At 35.8% G+C, this 20,724-nt stretch overlaps 1 protein-coding gene across 7 annotated transcripts in view; it reads right to left on the reverse strand.

Annotated features, from left to right (window-relative positions):
- The window catches only part of DMD (dystrophin), a 979,946-nt gene that overhangs the window by 868,584 nt on the left and 90,638 nt on the right, over positions 1-20,724 (reverse strand). For all 7 annotated transcript variants that reach the window (XM_059839939.1, XM_059839938.1, XM_059839941.1 and 4 more), the window contains exon 2: positions 3,589-3,650. In XM_059839939.1, coding sequence (XP_059695922.1) covers positions 3,589-3,650 — 62 coding nt within the window. The remainder of the gene's footprint in view (positions 1-3,588; positions 3,651-20,724) is intronic.

Below are 20,724 nucleotides of genomic sequence, written 5' to 3' on the forward strand. Positions count from 1 at the left end.
TTTAATATAATTATGTATACCCTGCAGAACTTCATTATTTTATAAATAAACTTCATCTGAGGTCAAAAAAAACCTTCTTTCTGAATAAAATGATATTAAATTATTATGTTCCACATTTTAAAAATTGCTTTAAGCTTTAACTTATTGCATTCCATAGGCTCAGTCAAAAAAGTCACACCCCATGTCTATGATTGCAAAGGGGAAAATAAAGGTCTCTTCAATTACCATCTACCATTTCTCTTATACTTTAAATGTACTATTTTACCTTACAAACTCTGAAAGCCAACTTTTTGCCTTTCTTACGGAAATTCTGATTTTCTTATAGATGAGTCACATACTGTAATTTTCAAGAAACAGATTTTCTGCATAATCCATTTTCTGGCTAGCAAAAGAAGTAAGAATTAGAGAGAAACCTGCCCTTTTGAGCAAATATAGGAGGGGCCTGCAAAATTTATTTTCCCCACTTTTTTTGATTTAGAGCACCCTACTCAACTTGCTAAAAAAAGTCTGAAGGGAGACACAGCCCCACCCACAGGAATTGAAATATTGCTGACATTCCTGCTATCTTTTCCTAGATACCCTTCCACAGACATCTTGGTAACACTCCAGAGGTTTTAGGTTCTGCACATCTCAGATAGAAAACTGTCAAGATTGTGTGGCTGAAAGTTTGTTATGGAGTTTGTGTTAGGGATTTGACTCCACAGCTAAGAGGTATCAGACTGCACTGCTAAACTTGAGGCATCTGAGAGAAGCAGCTCCAAATGATCCAACTGAAATGTCACTGTGGGCATGGCCAGAGGACAACTCTCCTCCCCCACAGGGAAAAAAATTATGTGGGTTATCAACTTATGCTGATGGCACATAAATTAGAAATATTTTTTTTGTGCAATTCTTTACAGCTTCTCACATTTAAAAGCATAATTTGTATTTACATCACAAGTTATGTGAAACAAATTGCAAATCTGAGTGTTTTGAAAGCTCAGTCCAAGAATGCACTGAGACACAGGTGCTCTAGATACTGATTTTTTAGGAAAGTAATGCAGCTTTTTGAGGAGAAATACACTATATATCCCACAAAAATAACATTTAGGATACTTAGAAGTGGGTTTTACTTTGACTATATAAAAATGGGTTTTTTTTCATATGGAAGGTAGTGGATGGGAGAGAATTACCTACCTAATTTCATTTAACCCTAAATATTTTAGAGTTAATTAGTGACCTGGATTTCACTTTTCACAAAAGAGAGAAATTACTGATGTCATACACTTCTCTGTCTTAATTCCAACCCTGTAGGCTAATCTGCTTAAGACAGCACCCCTAGAACTGCGTGGGATTGAATAAAAGGCAATTCTGCAATGAAAGTATTTCATTTAGCCCTTTTACAAAGCTGACAATGATGAGAAATCACTAACAAGGAGTAGCCTGCTAACTGAAATCAATTCCACAGCTAGAAACAGAGATGGATTTGAACCACTGCAAACAAGACAAGAGAAGAAGGATAAACTAGTTTTTACATGGAAATCCACCTTCATGTCTTAAAGACCACCTGTCTGAGCTGTAGAGGAGGGAGAAATACTGTTCAGGGACTATACAGCAAGACCTCCTGTATTTCTGTCCTAAAAACCCCAGAAAGAAGCAATTTCTTCAAGATTTAAAGATCAATAGTTTTTTGATAGCTGAAAAAAGAATACCCTGTCCAAAAAACCCAGGTCATTTGTTTTAGGCAAATAAAAACTTGAATCATAATGTTTAGGAGATTTTTCTCAGAGCCCAAATGAAGTAGAGGGAGATTAATACTTTTACAAATATATGTTTACAAATGTATTTTCACATGCAACTAAAAATAATGTTATAAAACTCAAGTAAAGAGTACCTAAACACCATTAAACTACACTTAATAAAACTAGAGTTGGAGGAAAGGCCTCTAGATCATTCAGATGAATGAGCCAAACCTAACATTAAAAGCATGTGCTGAGAGGTATTTTCTAAACCTTTCATAATTCTTGTTATTCTTCTGCAGACTTGGTCCAAGTTTCCTCAGTAATTGCAGCTTTGCTATTTCATAAACCAATAATTTCTGAGAAAACAATGCTCCAGGATTATCACATTTTCTTTAGATATAGAAGCAAAACAGTTACTCTTCATTTTCCACAACTACTCCTGCTACCATTAAAAGGCCTAACAGGTAATACATTTCAAATTAGGCTATATCAGCTAGAGTTAGGCTATATGATGGCTGCTGTGGCTACTTATTCATACATGGAGTAACAAGATTACAAATTATTCAAGCTAAAATCTCACTTTTGCCAAGAAAAATAAAATAATTGCATCTTTCACCCTCTATGAAGCACTTCCATAATCACAAAGATATTAAAGTTGCCTTTTTTTCTGCAATAGTACCATGTTGTGGATTCATTTTGTTTGTGATTCAACACAGCCCCCAGACCTTTCATTTGCTTCATTATTACCAGCCCAGCTGTCCCCCCCCTTCTGTATGCATATGTTTTACTGCTGTCTTAAACATAATACTTCAGAGTTGTCTTGAAATTCATCATTCTTCAAGACAGTATTTCACCCTGATCCAATCCTTCAAATTACTGGACATCTCTGCTGTAAAGGTGCTGAGCATAAATGTGTGCTGTCTAAATCACTTGAATCACTATTAAAAAAATGCTCTAGACCACAGAAAAAGCCAATGGCACTCCCTGATGTATTAAACCAAAGCAAGGCAGGTTTTCCAACATTATGGTGGCTGTATTCAGATTATCTTACTCCCCTTTTTTAATGAGTATAATCAGATGGGACACAATCAAAAATCAGAACAAAGAGAAGATACATCACAGCTACTATTTCATTGCTGTCTATTGCCTGGTAAAAAAACAAATTATAGGACTGATTTGTTTTATTATTACTGGCAAATAAATTTGAGTCATTATCCTCCAGGAATTAAAAAAAAAAAAAAGTTTCAGCAAATTAATAGCTCAGGCAGAATTTTTCCTGAGTATTAAAGATAAAATCATTACACATTGCAAGAAGAGCATGCTTTAAATAAATTAGTTATTTGGTCTCATTTTTCCCCACTCCATTTATGATCTACCATTCTCAAAAATAACTATATCTGAACATATTATAATTTACTTTCATAATTTGTTAACTGGATTACACCTCTTATCTCTGACCTTGCTCTTCTCCAATTCATCCACTTTTATTAAAGATGCAGATGCAATTAGAAACAAGAACAGACAAGTCTAATAGAGGAAACTCCTTTGTACATTAGAAACATAACAAAGAAATCCAACGAAGAGTAATACAGGTGCATCACTAGTTTGAGAAAAGGTGAAGTAAATTGAGGCAGAGAACACCTTAAGAGAAGGATGAGTTCTTACATTTCAATCACTGATGAAGTAAAAGAAAGTTTGAACACTTTTTCTAATAAATCTGTCAACTGCCTTCAGCAATATCTGAGACTTGGAACTGTTATCTTGAAAACAAAGCTTCACTGTAGAAATATCAGGTTTCTTTGTTTTGCTTTTTTTTTTTTTAAATATACAAAAGTTATTTTCATCAATAAGTAAAAAAATATATTACCTTAGCAAACTGTGCATTTATCCATTTTGTGAAAGTTTTCTTTTGAACATCTTCCCGTTCATCTGCCAGAAAAAAGGAAAGTACTTCATTAAAATTATTCAACAAAATAATGCAATATTATTGATTAATGTTTCAATTTTAGTTTATTGTAAATTACTCACAATACTTATAACACAGGCAGGACATTTGTTTGGATCTATTCTTTAAAAAGTGCATCAACACATTTTGAAGGTCTACAGGTCCCCTTCATAGCCAAGGTCTATATCCCTAGTTCAACTAACCTATCTTGTGGTTTCTTTTCTTCTGGAAAAGAACATGTTGCAGTAGGATCTGAAACACCTCATTCTAATTTCTAATTTCATATAGTTATTAAAAAACCCAAACATGTCATCTGATGGTTTTGACATCAGGAAACTCTTCTAGAGTAGAAAAGTACTTGAAATAAAATTATATGTGCGCCCTCAAATTGCTTGAGGAAGTGAAACCTTCTGAACCCCAACAATAATTCTCCATTGGTAGCCCCTGATGGTACCTTATGCCTTTTTTTAACCTGCAACTATTTACCTGTCACAAATTGTTATCTATTTTCCTCCAGTGGAAAAAAAAAAAAAACAAACAAAACCTCACATTTGTATTTGTTAAAGCCACACATGAAATTCTTTTTCAATTCTTTAATATGAAATCTTTGTAGAGAGAGTCTTAGGCCTTGAGTTCTCTATCTCAGTTTTAACTACAGTCTTGATACTAAATGGACCTGGACAAACAAAGGTAAAATTCTGCTGGATTTTTTATAGGTTGAAAGAGAAAAAATATTTCAGACTACAATTTGCAAGCATTTGCTCAAAAAGATCTATTAGACATCATCCCTGAAATATAAAGGACAGATTTCTTTGCTCAGCAAAATAAAATCAACCTCATATGAAGGGCATATGTGGAAAAGGGTACAGAATGCTTACACTAAAATAAATTTCATTCAATGCAGCCTTTTGGTTTGCAGTAAAATTCTCTACACTTCTGAAATAAAAAGGGATATTAAATTCCCTTCTGAAATACTTAGCAATTAATAACATTAATGGATTCAGCTAAATTTCAATGGCAGGTATAGACAAGCTAGAAGAGAAATGCATGGCCTTATTAATGTACTTTGCTTTCCCTCCCTCCACCTCTCCAAAGACCCAAGACAAGACAAATCTTTTAGATACAAATATATATTTTGTTCTTAAAACCTCAATATCACTTTTAACATACCTTTACCACCTGAAAGTTTTTCAGTTTCAAAGATACAATATACTCATAAAAATATACCAGTTTGCAAAGTTACTATTGCATTAAAAAGAAGTACTGCATACTAGAAGGAGCATATTCTGAGTTCACGTGAACCTGGACAACAAAATAGTACAACTGGAAACTTGCCATAGAAGACATGCATTATAAACACTCTGTCACTAATAAATATGAGTATTTGCTACAATAAACTTTCTAGAATTGCTATCTATCCCAAATAATGCTGTCAGCTTCATCCTTTGGCCGAAAGTAATACCTGAATAGTTAAGAGACTCATCTAAAAGCAATAGCATCTGAAGGAGATGCTTGCTTTTGGTAATACATGATGCTAAAGCTGTTAAAAATTTTATTTTTCCCCACAAGCAACACTTCTCTCTGTGTTGACTGTAAGTTGTTTATTATATGAGTTCTGTTTCATTTCAGCCACGTGCAGTACACAGAGGATGAGAGAAGAAAGATACATTTTTTTAGTAGAAGATAAATATTCAATCTGATGTTATATTACAAACTTCTTCAGCAACTTCATATAAAATATAACACATAAATAGCTGCTTCTGTTTAATCATCTCTGCTAAAGCTGCCAAATGCAAATGGGTTCAAAGAATAATGTGATATTTAGCAAGGGAAATGAAAAAGAGACAAAATCACGTTTTTCAAACTGTTCAAACCATAATATGTGATATTTTGCAGGGAAAAGGAAAGAGACAAAAACACCTCCTTAAACTGTTCAAAACTGCATTTCAACCCCAGGCAGCTGTAATAGCATATTTAGTAGCAGAGTGGGTTGTTTGTTTTAGGGCTTTTTGTTTGTTTGTTTTCCCATAAAGATATATGCAAGTTTAAATGCTAATCACCAACTATCTATGTCCACTGTGCTAAGAAAAACCAGGTTCCCCTGAAAAAAATGAGAGTCAACCCCACAATCTGAATGTCTGAAACTTCTTCAAAGCCCAGGCAATGCTCTGCTACTTTGTAAACACAAACCTATTCCACTGCTGTTATCTTTATACAGAGATCATTGCAAGCACTTTTATCTCTAGGTGCTCGCTCTGACAAGTTTATACCACAACAATTTGTTAGTGATAGCCTACTAACCTAAAAATGAATCAATCTTTTGGTTATGCATGGTATGATTTCTCCATTGTAAACACAATTTTTACAAAGAGATGTTCTCTTAGCCCAGATTTATGGATTGAATGCTCCATGTGGAAGCTGAATGACATTTATCTAGGTGCTGCAGCAACGTGCCAAGAACACTCCTCTGCCACTTTCATAATGCTGTGTGTATAAGAGATCCTTCAGGAGTGAGCCAGTGAATGTCCTTGGAGGTGCTTTTACTGTGAGACAAGAATAATCAAATGGCCAGGCAGGTAATTCCTTCCCCTGTTCAAAGAGTAATATGGTATGTTTATTTCTTTTCTTTCAAGCTGAAAGAATTGCAGAATAGTGTACTGTCTTCAGGTTAGATTTAAACACTGCATGGATCCTGAATTCCTTTATTGCAATAACAATGGGATCCCTTCCCACAGCAAAAATGCTTTTCTCAAATTGATGGACTTTGAACAGAATAGGCTTAACCTCATTTTCTGTAGGTTATCAACTCAAAAAATAAATGCTCTGAGGTCTACAAAACCCTTCCAGAAAAAAAAAGATATTGAGCAACAAAATTCACCTGATTTTCATGCCCTAGAGCCTCCAGTAGCACTGAACAGACCTTGTTTTAACTGCAATGCATTCACAGATGTGTTCTAATGAGCACCCAGCTTTGAAACTGTGAATGTAAACCTCTCAGATTAGTTAACTGCACATTTGACTTTTGAAGTATTAGTCCAGGTTAGGGCTCATAATAAATTATGACCCAGAGAGAAAGTGGAGTATTAATGAAGCTAATCATCTGACAAAGGACAGTTCTAACACTTAATCAGGCAGCAAGGCTAATAGAGACAAGTGGCACACTGAAGGATGCTTAGGAACAATCATGATTCAACAGAACAAAGATGCTATTAATAATGGCAAATGGTCACCATACAACTTTCCTAGATATACTTAACAGCTCATGTTTGCAACCTACCACTCCAATACAATGCCAATGTGCTTTCTACAAGAAAACTTCCATTATATTGTCATCTCTTAGTAACTACACTTTTTACTACTCTTCTTTTTCCACATCACCCTACCCCCTCAAATTCTACTAAACATATTAAATAAAAAATAGTAAGAGGGAAAAAAAATACCAGTGTACTCTAGATGCTATTCTGAAGTGTTAACAGATAACTAAAAAATAATACTTTTAAAAAATTTTGAGTTGACAAATACCAAGAAGATTGAAAAATGAACCATACACTATATATGCCACTACATCATTCTATTTACATAATAAAAGCCATCTTCCCACAGAAAACATGTAGTAGGGAGAAGGAAATTTACACCTTGTTGCATCCTTTTTTTATAGAAGATCTTTAACCTGTCAACCCTTGAACCCGGTTGAATAAATATTTCTTTCACTAACTCACAGAATGGCTGAGGCTGTAAGGCACCTCTGGGCATCATCTGGTATAACTGCCCCAATCAAGCAAGGCCACCTAAAACAGATTTTACAGGACTCTGTTGAGTGCGGGGTTTTTTATTATCTCCAAGGATGGAGATTCCACAGTGTCTCAGAAGACTTCATCTTCAGCCTTCCACAGATCTGGGCTGTGTGTTCCAATGCAAGTGGCTTAGAAAATTCTTCTCTAGAATAAGTACACCCTGATTTCTACAATAAGAAGACATTCAACATAATTGTACTGGTATATGAGGAGTATGGGAAATTATCTGTCTCTTCAGATTCTAAACCTCAATTTTAAACAAACAAACAAAAAAATCATTGTCATTATCTTGTCAATGTGACAAGAAGATGTGACATTTGTAGTGTGTTTGCATCACTCAGAGACAGGCAGTGATAGGAGGCTCAGTTGTGTGATAGATTTTATGCAGCCTTCAACAAGAAATTCCATCACAGGTGCAGGAACACAAGTAGGGAAGAAGACATTTTATTCTGTTATCCAGCATTGTCCTGAGTTAGGTAAATAATAATTGAATAGTTATGTTTTGCCTAGAACCAGAACCTATAAGCAAGAAAGGAATAAAAGAAAAAAGAAAAAAAGAAAAAGGAAGAAAAGAAAAGAAAGTAAAGAATTCCCATATAGTGGTGAAAACTTTGAAACAATGGTGTTAAGGCAGGTGCCAATTCCCTCATTCATGGCAACTGCAGGTTCATTGGAACACTGCACTTTAGAGAATAAAACCACCAAAATTGCTATTTGATTTTCCAGCAGCCAAACAATGCAGATTGAGAAAAGGTCAGGATTTTCTTCAGTGAGTGGGAGTGAGTACCAGCAATGGTGGGAGTACTAGGAACAAAAGAGGCCACAGATAGTCACATTATTGATACTCTGGCTCCATCGACTCACTATTCTTAGAGATTTTCAGTACATTGTGACAATACTCTGCCAGTAACTACAGCTGCTGAGAAATGTTCCCTTCCCATTCTTGCTTATCTGAGGGGGGAAGAAGAAATCAATGCAACACAATGACAGAATGATATTTGAGTGGACTAGCTTTGATTTTTAGTCATTGAGGTCATCCAAGACATTCACAAGCTGACAGAAAATACAATAGGCTGCTTTGACAGACAGACAAAGAATTTAAGTCTATTGCTCATGTAAGGCAATACAGAACATGCAATTCTTTGTCCATCTTCTATAAATACACTGATGAGCAGTGTGTTGACTTAATCTGAATATTGTTAAAACTCCCTCTTCCCTGTGCTACCCTCTTGAGACTTTACTGTGGAACCAGAGTCAAATCACCATAATCAAACCATCTCAGGCTTTTCAAAACACTGATGAACCTATTCAAATGCTCAGCAGAAATGGAACACTGAAAGCCCTCGTTAATAAAGATTTAAAGGAAAAAAAAAAAGTACAACTAAAATGAAAAATAGAATCCTAAAATTTTCAGAGAAAGGTTTGGTAAGAGTCAAGGTAAATTTAGGAAATGAACAGGTGTATTCCTAACAAAAAAGACTTTGCTCCCCCTGTTTCTGTCAAATAGAGGAACTCAGAGAGAGGGATGCTATTTACTGATCAGAGGACAAAAAAGAGGATATCTGTAAGACCCAGCCTACAAGATTTCTACTGACAGATTGGTGTAGCAGATTGAACTACTGAACTACCTTGCCTAGACTGAATGTCAGGCTGAGGAAACCTTTTATTTTTCTCATTTCATAATGTTAGCTGGAATTGTTCTCTCATTATCAATATTTTAAGGAAACTGCTTCCTGACTTTTCCTTTTTTTTTTTAATTCTTTAAGACACTGCAAATGTTTATATTAGGTCTCACTCTTCAACTCTAACTAATTAGCTATTTAGAGAAAAACTACTGAGTGCTTTTGAGGACCAGTGTGGATGTCATGTAAAAAAGGAGCAGGAGCAACACAAAGGATAAAGAACATGACAGGCTGCCAGTGTGGAACAGAAAGAAAGATTAAAAAAAGAAAGAAAACAAAAACAACAAGGATAACAAAAAGAACAAGAAGAAAAAAAAAGAATGAGGAAGGGGTGAGGGAAAGACAGAAGGGGAAGTAAACACATTTACTCTGGCTAGTGGGGGGAAAAAAAGGGAAAAAGACAAATGGAAAAGAAGGAATGGGATGGGTAAAAGCAGAGATTAACACTTCCTTTCTGGAAAGAAAAAAAGGATATCTGGTAGCTAGAAGATCATATGCAGGGAAGCAGTAAATTTGAACAAAAGAACTACTGAAGCATGTGTAGCTTAGGCAAAAAGATTTGACTAGCATCCAGAAGTACCAGAATAATGCAAACAAGCTACATATGACTCCTAAAAAAATAATGGGCAGCTGTGAAATGTACACACAGATCTATGTTTGTGCAAATTCATGTAATTTGTTCGTGTTTGTTAACTGCCCCCCGCCCTTCTTCCCCTCCACCATTTCTCAACCCTTTTCCCTAAATGAAATGTAGCATATGGAACTCCCAAGACAAAAGCAGGATCATAATTCCTATCAAATTTAAAAACAAAAGAAACAGAATATCAGTCTCCATTTCCAGAACATTTTAAGTATATACAACGTGGGGTGTTCAGCTCCAGTTCATACACTTGTAATTGTATTGCCAGCTGTTGACCTAGTCCTCCTCTGGTCCACCACAGACAAATACACTTTGGGAACTGATCCTACTTCTCCATGTCCATGGATTTGACCTAAGGACCTGTAACAAAACACTTGAGTGTCAGGACATCTGCCTCAAGTGCTGGTGACCAACCCCTGCCTTACCCTTTCAAGGATAAGGACTTGCAAGAGTTCTAAACCACACTCTACAAAAAATACCCTGTTCTAGTTATTAACAGCTTTGTAAACACAAGCTTAACTGCTTTTGTCTATTGGGGCTTTTTATTATGTTCTAACCAGTAATTACTTTGGATCTAGTAAATTTCTCCCGAAGGGAAATCACTACTAAAATGCAACCTTAAAAGCCCCAGTGCTTCAATGCATCAGATTTCTCTGCACAAGATAAATAACTGCTCAAACTTTAACAACTAACCTATCTCTACCTGAGAAGCTGTTGCTTCAAAAGGAGTTCAGTTTATGCCTTATCTTCACATATAAATATATAATTAATTATTTGGATATTCACCTGTGTATAAGTAGCGTCCCCTCATTTATCTATTTTTCAGTGCCATATACATGTATTGACAAATAAAAAAAATCCTTGGTAACATTTCAATAGAAGCCCATGCTACTTTAGCATCATAGCATTGTTATGATAGTATTTTCTGAATGCTATAGAACACATACTATATTGTTAGATGAGGCAATAGATTTGTCTTCACTTAAACCTCCATACTAGTTAGAGGGGCTGTATCAGCTGAAACCACTACAGCTTTCTGGAACTCGCAGAATATTGTTTGATTTAATTGCATTATCAACTTTTTTGCAGTCAGACACCAAAGAAATCATGTTGCCAGTACAACCAAGTACCTTGAAAAAATACCAATGATGATTTAAAAGCTGTTTGGTTTTGTGGTTTGTTTGGTTTGTTTTGTTTGTTTGTCAGCTTTTGTTTGACTTTGGAGTTATTTGGGGGTTTTGTTTGGTTGGTTCATTTGGGGTTTTGTATGTTTTTTGTTTGTTTGTTTGTTGTTGTTGAATGCAACAAAATTCACTTGAGGTATAAGACTTCTTAGTGCTACAAAGTGCACTAAATATCCTTCCTCCCTTCCCCACTAAATATCCTTCCCCACTTCCAGTGGGGAAGGATACTGGTAATACCAAAATATAAAAGAAAAGTAGGAGTTAGTCAATAAAAACTTCATCTTATCATTTGAGTATATATGGGGGAAATACCTAATACTTCTTGATGGATTCATTTGAACAGGACATTTTTTTCTTGTTTGCAGATTAGGGAAGCACAAGTTAAATGCTGCTAATACATCACATGATATTATACACTTTTTGCCACATGGATTTACTATTATTATTGTTATATATAAAATCTATTTCAACTCCACAGCCCAAACCTGCAATTTTTACCACAGCTGCTGAAAGATATGTTGTTCCTTTAATCTTACAAAAAAAAAACTTGTAAGGTTGATTAGCAGGAACCACAATGAGCTTGGAGTAAGGAGACAATGTTTGCTGCTCAGCCCCCTTGCTGGTTGTTGGGCTGATTGAAACAAAAGAACCTGACTGACATTTTAGAAAAAAAAGAAATCATATAATTTCTTTTAAAGAGTGACTGGACTTGGTAAACAGATCAAATACGTCTTGACTGCAGTAACTCTGGTTTCAGAGTTTCTTACTTATAACCCATTTTAATTCTTTCCTGGAGAAAATGGGAATTATTAACTGAAGCTAGAGAGATTCAGTATGAACCCTTTTTTTCCTCTCTGAGCTCATGGGTGTTCCCAGACTCTGCACAGGAAGGACAGTGGCATTAGGACAGATGGACAGGCCCAGCTGTGGCTGGAAGCAGCCACCCCTCTGCGAGCCCTCTTGAACAGCCAGCAGCAGAAAATCCTCCTGTGTTAGACACTAATAAAACTGGTTTGTGTGCACTGCACCCTCAGTGACAAGCTGTAATAAGCACTGTTACTCCTGTGCACCAAGGATCTGAGAATTGCTGAAACTAACTCAAAGTGAAAGCGAGCACTCTCACCTCAGCTGCTGTTTAACCAGCCAGCTCAAAGAGAACCCGGCACTACAAATGTCCCTGTCACCACTGTGGGAAAAGTTACAGGCCAGAAGTGAGCAGCACTGGCAGCTCCTGTATTTCAGCAGTCATCAAAAAAACCCCAAGCAAACAAACAAACAAACAAAAAAAAGAAAAAAAACAACACACAACCAAAACCAACAAAAAACACCCAACAAAAAACCCCATCCCGTATAATAAGAAAACTGTTCTGAAAAAACTTTAAACAGCTCTAGACTTTATGTTTTTCACCAGGAGTATTCTCTGCACTGGGAGGAGAAAAACTGTGATAAAGGAGCTGTGGCCCACACTGAAGTTGGCTCATCAGGGCAGAGGGGTGTATGTTCTTGGGGTTTTTGTTTGTGTTTTTTAAACCTTGGAAGAGAGGTCAGCATTTAGCTGATCAGCAGGCTGTCTCAGAGTATGGGAGGGGAAGTACTTCTAGCCTGCATAGGAAGTATTACTAGAACAGAGATTAATTACTAGAAATAAAAAAGTCAAGGTTATATAACTAGATAAAATTACCCACAATTTTCATGTTTATAACCTTTATGAAACGAGAGAGGTATTTTTGTTTTGTTCAGAAAAAAACAGATAAATGCTTATGGTTAGGCTGTGTCCTTCCTTAGCTGGAGATTTTTACCATCTAGGTTACTATTTTTGTTCAGAATGAGCAATAGAGGACAGGAGACTAGGGACATTAATGTTAACTCATAAGCCAGCCAGAGCAGAACACATCAAAAATAGGAAACAGGACCCCACAAACTTTCTGAATTATAGATTTTCAGCTAATAACAAATGAAGCTGAAAGAAGCATCAGGATTTAAAACAGGTAATCAGAGTCTAAAACGTGACTTTAGTATTTCACACAACCTTTTGATGTGAAAATGAAATTGCTCTTCTGTTTTCAGCAAATGCCACCTAGTGATGCATAGTTGCAAAGCTTTGAACTGCTTTGATTTTTATGTGCATTGTCCCAGATTTTCTGATTTGCTCCTATGGAAAAAAAAAAATCAGGCAAATGCTTTACAGGGTCACAGACTCTCCAAATTCATGTCACTCACACGCAGAACCCAGAGGAGGATGGGTTAACCACATGTGAGGGGCCAACGTTTGTTACAGTTTGTATTAAAATATTCATTGCAAACAACCATGCTAAGTACACTGTGTTAGCTAGCACTGTTCTGTAATATTTCAAGATCTTTTTTTCTTCCTCTGTCAAAAGCAGTTAGAGAACAGGCTGTTCTAGTCTGCTTGACTGACTGCTGCCTACTTTGTTTCATCTGACCCAATTAGTGTCTGAGTTAATTAGGAGGAGCTGCCACTGGGACATCAGAGAATGTATCAGAGAAGTTTGCAATCAATGAGACCAAGGTGTTAATATGCCATTGTTACAATACCTGCACTCTGTTCTTAGGGTGAAGATACTGCCATTATAAAGCTGACAGCATCAACTAGTCCACGGCTAGAATTCATTTTCTTATACAACATTTGAGAAACTTTGAAAGAAAGGAACACATGCCTGTAAGAACAGCTGTGTGCATTAAAGGTCAGTGAACTGTGTTTTCTACTCCTGTTTCACCACACCTGAGGTAGACAAAGTAACAATGAATGTATTTCAACTATAGTTGTGATTTATTTAATTCAGAAAGAATTACTGCAGATTTCATGCTGTCAAGTCTCTTGGCATCCTTTCACTACTCCCAAGCATCCCCCACTTACCAAGGGTAGAAAAGGAAGGACAGTCAAAGAGTAATGCCCTTGGTGATAGTGATAACTGTGGGGGGGAAGCCAATAGACTGGGATTTAATTCCCCTATACCCTTTCCCCTTTCACAGCTACTTTGTTCTGTTTGTAGTGGTCCCATTGCATAAGATTGAAGGATCTTAAATTTTGAGAGATACACACATTAGGATCTGAGTGTTTGGCATACTGAAAATGATTGTCCAGTATTACCCCAGATTTGGAAAAAGTCCAACTGTACAGGTGAAGGCTAATACAAGTTAAATATAAATACCAGCACTAAATACCAGCAGTTCACAGAAAATCTGGATTACAAAGAATGCTAAATGTGTATTCCCTACACCCTGTAAGGGCAAACATTCCTGAAAAGAGAAGAGAGTAATTGAATTTCTAGACAACTGATAAGCAACACCTTTCAAGCAGCCACAATGTTTATTGCAAACTGTTCTTCCTTCAGTTTCTTTCTGAGGCTTCTACTTTTCATTTAACAGCATTAGTTGGAAAGTGACTGTTCAGTGACTGTTCTCACACAAAGCAAAAACATTCAAACTGGAAGAATGGGGGATGTGTTTGTCTCTTTTGCCTCCAAGATGGTGAAAAATGAGAGCACAAAAATGAGTTTTAGACCTCATCACAAAGATGGCTGCAACTGTTACAAAGAATATGCATTTTTTAGAATTTTTAAGGCAAAATATATTAAAGTTAGAACTCAGCAATGTGCCCAAAGCCACCAATACTTTAAACTGTGTTTTACCCAGCAAACAGTGGGGAAAAAAGCTGTCTTTATAGAGAACAGGCGTTATAAACTGTAGAAATCACAGTGCTGAAGACAAGAGAAGCATTTAAGGTGAGGTACCACCCTTGTCTGTCAGATTTCACAGCAGCACTGGTTTCTGGTGCAGTCTGCGTCTCTGCAGCACCACACTGGGAGGGGGCAGCCTTTGACACACAGAGCAAGTGCAGGATGTGCCTCTTAAGCACTCAGGCATTGGTCCTGCTCGGGAACATGTTATTATCGATGGTAACACTAAAACAACATACTTTGCTAAGTGTTGTTTAACATATGTTTACAACTTTGCATAAGGTTCTCAGATTATTTTTTAAACTGTCTACAGAACTATCTGAAATTAGGTAGATATCCTGTCCAAAATTCATCTGCCTGACATTACAGCACTGGCATTTGTTGAAACTGAGTATTCAGTTTGGGGCTGAACACATTTTTTATCCACACATGGGGACAAAGCTAAACATCTTAAATTTATCTTGGGACAGCAGAGTAGAAAGAATTGGTAAAAATAAAATGGACAGGGACACTAAGATAGCAAGGAAGAAAGAGGATATACATAATTACCTTATCCATATTTTGAGGTATTTTTTCCACTCTGGGATAAAGAGGTAAGTAAAGGGAGGAGCAATTTTAAGAATAATAACATCATGACATTTTTTAACATGTCCCTGAAATTCTTATTCCACTTCAGAATATTTGAAGCACTAGTGAAATATTTATTGAAATTAGATTTAATGAATACTGTTCACCTCATTAAGTGGGCATTGTCTGAGCAAGTTGGAAGAATATTTGCAATAAAAAATTGTGTTTAAATCCTGGCAGATTTCATGCCCTCCCAACTGAAAGTAGGATTTTCTGGCTGTACCAGACATGAACATTTTAGATATCTAATACATTTGCTGCCTGTATGTATTCTGTGCATTGACCAGTGTTTTTTTTTTTCATTGCCTACATCATTCAGAACTGCTTGCAATGAAGGATTTCATATCTATAACATTAAGTGAAGATTAAGAAATATTAGTATTGATGCTAGGACAGTTACCTATTATAAACATCGATTTTTATTTCAACTCAGAGCCAACTCATCAGCTCTGCTGAGAGAAGCTGTGTTTCCTTAATATAGATTCAGTACAGAAAAAGAAGAAAAACATCTATTTGTCATTCTTTTTACAGCTGTTCTTTTCCAGTCTAGACAACTCAAGGCAAGTGTGACATTTCACAAGATCATAAACTACACTGAAGAAACATACTGTCATTCTATACACGTGTTTTTGCAACAGTAAAGAAGAGTAATTTTCTTTGTAGCCTAATGCTTTTTAGAGTCACCCTAATCAATCTGCACAGATATTTTGATCACATTCATCCTAATAGGGAAAGAGAAGGAATAGATATTGGAAGTGGAGTTTGGGCTTCTATCCTGGAGGATGTACAAAAGACCAATTGAAAATACTCCACATTGAAAACTCCTAAACCAGCAGATGAAGGGAAAGAAGGAAAAATAAGTTAAAATGAATGTTAAAATGCATGGATAACTTACTGGGAGAGGAAAGAGAAGAAATGAGGATTCAGCTAAAAAGACTGTAGATAAAATGTCACCCAACAAAGCTGAAACTATTACACTCTGGCTTTGAGAGCTACTAAAAACCTGCACATGAACCAAGGGAAATTCACTGAAATTAGAGCATGATTGTTTAGAGTAAATAAAAAATGTTATAAACATTATTTTTCAGGAAATTCAGATAGCACTCTACAAAACAGTTCAATGTGAACACAATAGAGAACATTCCCCTCTCTCCCTGCTTAAATCAGGTATAATTCCCATCTTCTACATATGTCCCCTTTAATAAATTAACAATAAATCTTCTTTGCACACTCTTTAGCTTCTTTAATGTTTTCACACTCCATAATTTGAATCTGGCTACCTGCTCACTCTGTGGTTCACAGTTACGCTGTAGAATTCCTGAGCATATAAAATCCTTAGGACTAACATGTAAAAGGATAAAAGGGGATTTATAAAGATTAATGATGGGAAGGCATTCAGATGGATCTGAGCACAGGTATCCTGAGGCAGTGTTTAGCTTCAGTACCAACTAATTACTGATATGCAGATGCTGAGATGAGCTCAGCTGGTAAGAGTGTGGTGTAATAACACCCAACATTGTGGGTTCAGTCTCTGTGTGGAGCATTTCCTTAAGAGCTGGACTCAATGATCCTGGTGGGCCCCTTCCAACTCAGAATACTGTGTCAATCTCATGCTGGCATCCACCATCTACCATGCATTGGATCTTTAAGATAAGTGAGTGAGCATAGGATCAAGAAAACCAGAATGACTACAGTATTCTGCTTCTTTTACTCAGCTCACAAAACAAATATTCTTTGGCTAACACAAAGAAGCAAATAGAAAGTTATTTCCCAGAATTTTGAGAAGTGAGGAATGAGTTGGCTACTCCTCTAGTGTTTGCAACCCCTCACAACTAACTTAGCAACCACATAAATAGTGTCTATGTTATTTTGGTATTTCTACATCGCTAATTGTCAGGCATTCTTCATCAGCATCATCAGCTTGATGACAATGACACACAGAGGTTAAATAATTTGGATATCTGATTAGCTGTCAGAAGCAATGATTCTATGACATTCAGGCTCCACCTAACATCACAGCAGGACCCAAAGGGTTTGCAACCAAATACCAGTTTTAGAAATTGAAAATACTGCCATTCTATAATGAAAGAACTTGAAAATCATGCAGCAGGCAGCTACATTAATAAAAGTAACATGCAAACGATTTACAATTAATCCAAAACAACTTACAAAGGTCAAATTGGCATGACTGTGACATTTCAAGCAATGTAAATGGAAGTTTTAAAATTTTCCATGCTTCTATTTTACAGTCCCAGTAATAAGGAAATTGAATGAATTTCAGGTCTTTGACATGTTTCTTCTATTGACAATTAGGTCTTGAATAGAAAATAACTTTGGTAATACACAATTCTCCATACTAAATTGTTTAACAGCTAAGGAGATCATTATGCATAAAAAAAAAGTCATTCTTTTTAAATTATTTCTGTTCCAGCTGTAGTCAAATGTGATACTTAAGGACATGAAGAAAGCTCAAGATAGCTTCTAAACTCTGTTTGTTTATATAATCAGGCATGCAGATAGTATGTAATAGAATATAATGCAGATATTTTCCCCCTGCTAGGTTTTACACAAGGTGAGAAACTACCCAAAACACAGAGTGATTGGACACTGGCTTTTTAGACTAAGCAAAGTTAGCCTGACCACAAAGTCAATTTAATTAACATTTCCTATTTCACCATGATGCTAGGTGTGGTCATGAGAAAACAAACATATTGAATGAACTACTCAGTGAGATAGAGACAGCATGATCAATGAAGCAATATGAAGACAAAATTTTAAAACTGACAATAATGTGGCTTAAGTTATCTTCAAGAAGAAGTAACTCTTTACACAGTAAAAAAGAATTAGGTTAGTAAATGGAGATAGGACATTATAGAAGGACATTATGCACTACTTTCTATAGAATTGCATTCACACTGTAAGAGAGTTGTAACTATACCAGATGGATACTAGTCAGAGAAATTCATGCTCTTCACTTCAATTATTGAGTATTTTTCACTGTCGTCTTTGGCTTGTACAACATAAACCTCATTTTACACAAAATAAGTAACATTCAACCAGCCAGTAAGACAGGTCATCATCAAGACTTACATATTTTAAAAAATCAGGACTTACATATTTAAAAAGGTTACAGTCTCAGAAACAGAAAAGTTTAGTCATCTTCCTTTTGGTTGCTGATTTATTTAAATGCACTTGATTTAAGGTGAGCATTTAAGGGTCTGCTGATTTTTGTCTTAAAATGGAACAGATGTACAGTTACTTTTCAATGTACTGCACTGTCAAGATATTCCCAACACTCCTTGTAGTTCAGGACTCTGCTAGAACACAGAGGAACCGACTTTATATTTCAACTTTGAAAAATATAAATGAAATAATACTGCACGTACTGGGGAAAAAAAAAAAAAAAAAGAAAAAAAGAAGGAAAAAAAGTACTTTCCTATTTCACAGACTTTGGGCAGACAAGTCTCCATCCTGGCTGGAATGAGGTGAAAATCAGTGTCATGGCTTGAAATGATGCATGTTACTGGATTATTCTCATTAGTGAGGATTACAGTCTTGGCAGTCTAAGCAATATAGATTGAAATAACTGCAACAAGCATAATGCCAACACTAAGAAATAAGTAAATTATGGAATTATAGTCCTTTACCAGTCTGTAAAGCTTAATAGTTTTCCCAAGCTATTATTTTAATTTATATTCTCCATAGAACTTCACATCTTTGAAAATGTTTCTATTCTAAGAAACACACAGTTACTATGACTGCAATTAAAGTAGCAGATCAAAATCCTCAAAAGTTGGCTTTGATTTTTCCTACAGGCCTTGTTAGAAACATAAGCATTCTACAAGTTTTAGAGCTGAGATTAGATATTACTTTTCATAATTAATTATTTTAATATTAAATGCTGCTTTAGAGAACTAATTAATATTGCAAAAAACATTTAAGGTATTAAAATTCTGTGCACTTATAATATATAGTTATAAAAAGATGTATTACTAGTTATTCTAGAACATTGAAATTCATGTAGAAATCTGATCAGTAATCTTTCTATGCACATTCAGAGAACTATTAAAAAAAAAAAAGACATCAATGGGGTGATTCAGAAGCAACTTTGAAACCATAAAAAAAGCATCATGAGGTGGTTTTCAAATGCATCCATATTCTAATTTTGCAGTATTTGTACTGAAGTGAAATGTATCTTAAGTGCATTTTATTCAAAGCACCAATCCAAGCACACAGGCATACACACATATATGCAAGGGTACACATGGTCAAAGTACTGAAGTTTTTGCAATGGGTTCTGTCCTTTATGTAAATCAGAGGTCTGCCACTGCTTGGCTGTGATAGAAACAAAATATTCACACATGTAATGTTCACTTGTGCAAGTGTTCAAGCAGCCATACATCTACAGCACTGGTACATTAGCACAGCTTTCCATATAATTCTGAAAAATGGCACATACATCCAGTGATGCTTGATGATGTTTATTAAACTGTCCAACGAAGTGTTCACCTCACTTCTAAATATTCCTGGACATCATTTTCAGTTCTAATGGCTCTAAAGTGAGCATTAAATCTGGTTCTTGTTCCTTAATTCATTATTTATTCCAGGAACATAGACTTTAACCCATATGTGTAACAGCTCTTTTTAACTTCTATAGTGTGTATTTGACTGCAGCTGGGTTTGGGTTTGTGGTTTTTTTTTTTTTTTCATTTGCTATTACTAGCTGTCATCTTCACTTTACAAACTGCAATTAGGCTTGGTGATTAAAATGCATTAACTACATTTCTGAGAGCTGCTGTATGTAACAAAGACCATAGACTGTGTGTGTACTTCCTATCCCTGACCATTTTTTGGCAAACTGCCATCCTCAACCACTGACATTAAGTATTGCCTCTACATTTCCCTGCAAAATGTATACACAAGGTATAGGAGACCTGTAATGAAAGAGTCATCTCTGAACAAATATTTAAAGTAACAAGTCCAACGAATCAGAACTTTTAGGTTTCTTTGCAAATGTAGTTACTGTAGAATTTTTTTTTTAAAACCTGACCATTCATCTGAACACTGAAAATGCCTGAATGTGTAAAGCATATATTGTGTTATATATATACACACAATTTATGTATTCACACTCCACCACACTTCGAGACAGAGCCTCTTGCTCTCTATTTTGCACCTTATCATAATTCCACTGTTCCTGCAAAAGCCATCTAAGCTCTGCCACTTCTATGTCTGCAAACACAGTGGTTCAAAATGTCTCACCAGCCAAAACTTGTTTCAGATATATTCTGCACCACAGCTGATACTCAGGTACCCAAAACAAGTCCACTCAATTTTTCCTCTACAAGGTGGGCTGGCATGCTGACCTCTCTGCTGCCCAACTCCCATAAACCTGCACCTACCCAGAAAAGGTGCCAATAGAATACAGAG

This window comes from Haemorhous mexicanus, chromosome 2, assembly GCF_027477595.1.
Source record: "Haemorhous mexicanus isolate bHaeMex1 chromosome 2, bHaeMex1.pri, whole genome shotgun sequence".
Classification (NCBI taxonomy): Eukaryota; Metazoa; Chordata; class Aves; order Passeriformes; family Fringillidae; genus Haemorhous; species Haemorhous mexicanus.